Source organism: Pterocles gutturalis, unplaced genomic scaffold (assembly GCF_000699245.1).
Source record: "Pterocles gutturalis isolate BGI_N339 unplaced genomic scaffold, ASM69924v1 scaffold40155, whole genome shotgun sequence".
Taxonomy (NCBI): domain Eukaryota; kingdom Metazoa; phylum Chordata; class Aves; order Pterocliformes; family Pteroclidae; genus Pterocles; species Pterocles gutturalis.
Genome location: NW_010139623.1, coordinates 1 through 1,451, shown reverse-complemented (window position 1 = coordinate 1,451; position 1,451 = coordinate 1). Strand labels below are relative to the sequence as shown.

Below are 1,451 nucleotides of genomic sequence, written 5' to 3'. Positions count from 1 at the left end.
TGTTCTATTTGTGCCATGTTTTTGTTCTATTTGTGCCACAGTTTTGGGTTTCTTTTGTAAAGCAGCAGCACAGTACCTCAGCAGAGATCCGAAGGCAGTCAGGAGAGGGAACTACAGGGGGACCAGGGGTAGGTCTGCAGCACAGAGTGAGGCTGTAAATCACCAGGCTGGGCACCGCCGTCCGGGGAGCTGGAGCGCTGGCTGAGATTTGCCCCGTGCCGCTCACGCTGTCAGGGGACAGGGGCTCTTTGTCCGTGGGGAAATAGTCTTGAGAGGCTGGGGAGGCATGGGATGAGAGTCGGGAGGGGAATGTCGTCCCAGAGGGGTGCTGGGCCAGGGGGAACCCTACTCGGTCTTGGTGGCTGGGGGTGCTGTGGGCTCCCCCTGGCCGTTCTCTCGGAGCTTGCGCAAGTAGTCGTGGGGGCCTTTGCCCTCGAAGGCTGTGGGGCTCTTGTAGGAGCCACCGATCTTGTCCCAGAGGGTGAAGTACTGGCCGTAGTTGTAGTCGAAGTACAAGTGGTGGTCGGTGTGGTGGGCCGATCCGTTGATGACGTGCCGCAGGAGGCGGGGGACGCGGTAGTCACCGTCGTGAATGGAGATGGTCCAGACGTTGACGAAGATGTAGAGACCCAAGTAGGTGACTTTGTGCAGGGGAAAGAGGAAGGGGTAGATGTGGTAGGGCAGGCTCTGCATGAAGCCGTCAACGGGGTGAAAGGCATGGCTGGCGAAGGGAGTCGCGATCTTCCAGAGGTGGTGGGGCTTGTGGAAGCGCTGTGGGGAGAAGGTATGCCATCGGTCCCCAAGGCAGGGGCAGGGCCTTTCAGGGGGTCCCCTGGCTGGGGATGGATGCGGCGCCCAGGGGCCAAGGGGCTTCCCTTGCGCCGTGGACTGAGACAAGGCAACAGCCCCTTTGGCTGAGCCCACCGCTCCCCCCAGGGCACGCGTTTCCCTTGGGCTGGTCCGCGGCCCCAGCTCCCCGGTCCCGTCTCGTACCTTATAGAACAGTTTGTGGTGCAGACCGCGGTGTATCCAGTAGATGCCCATGTCGGTGAAGAAGAGGAAGGACAGCATGCTGAGGAAGACGCCTGTCCAGCCTGGGGGAACAAGGATGTCAGGGGTGGCACCCACAGGCACCAGGATGCGGTGAGGGCTGGCAGGGAGCCAGGGGCTGGGGAGGCATGGTGGCCCTCGTGGTGGGAGGTGAGCATGAGTTGTGTCTGGGTCTGTCTCCTCAAGGAGAAGCAAGAGGGTTGGACAGTCTCCTGCAAGTCGGGGAAAGGGAGTTGGGTGCCAGTCCATTGGCAGCTACACCCAGGGAAGGGAAGGCTGTGTTTTGCAGCAGGGAGCGCACATCGAACAGGCTGTCACACCCTGTCCCCAAGCTGGGGTGGTGGGTGGGTGCCTCCTTCTGTCGGCCTAAAGGGAACTTTGGGACGTGACTAACAGATGGG

General features: G+C 61.3%; 1 protein-coding gene across 1 annotated transcript; it reads right to left on the bottom strand.

Moving 5' to 3' along the window:
• Window positions 1–322: 322 nt before the first annotated feature.
• SC5D (sterol-C5-desaturase) lies at window positions 323–1,150 on the bottom strand (the record flags this gene model as incomplete). The annotated part of the gene is made up of 2 exons (XM_010083387.1): window positions 323–771; window positions 994–1,150. Coding segments are annotated over 2 exons (583 nt in total), but the record flags the coding sequence as incomplete, so codon positions are not given.
• Between the last annotated feature and the right edge of the window lie 301 nt (window positions 1,151–1,451).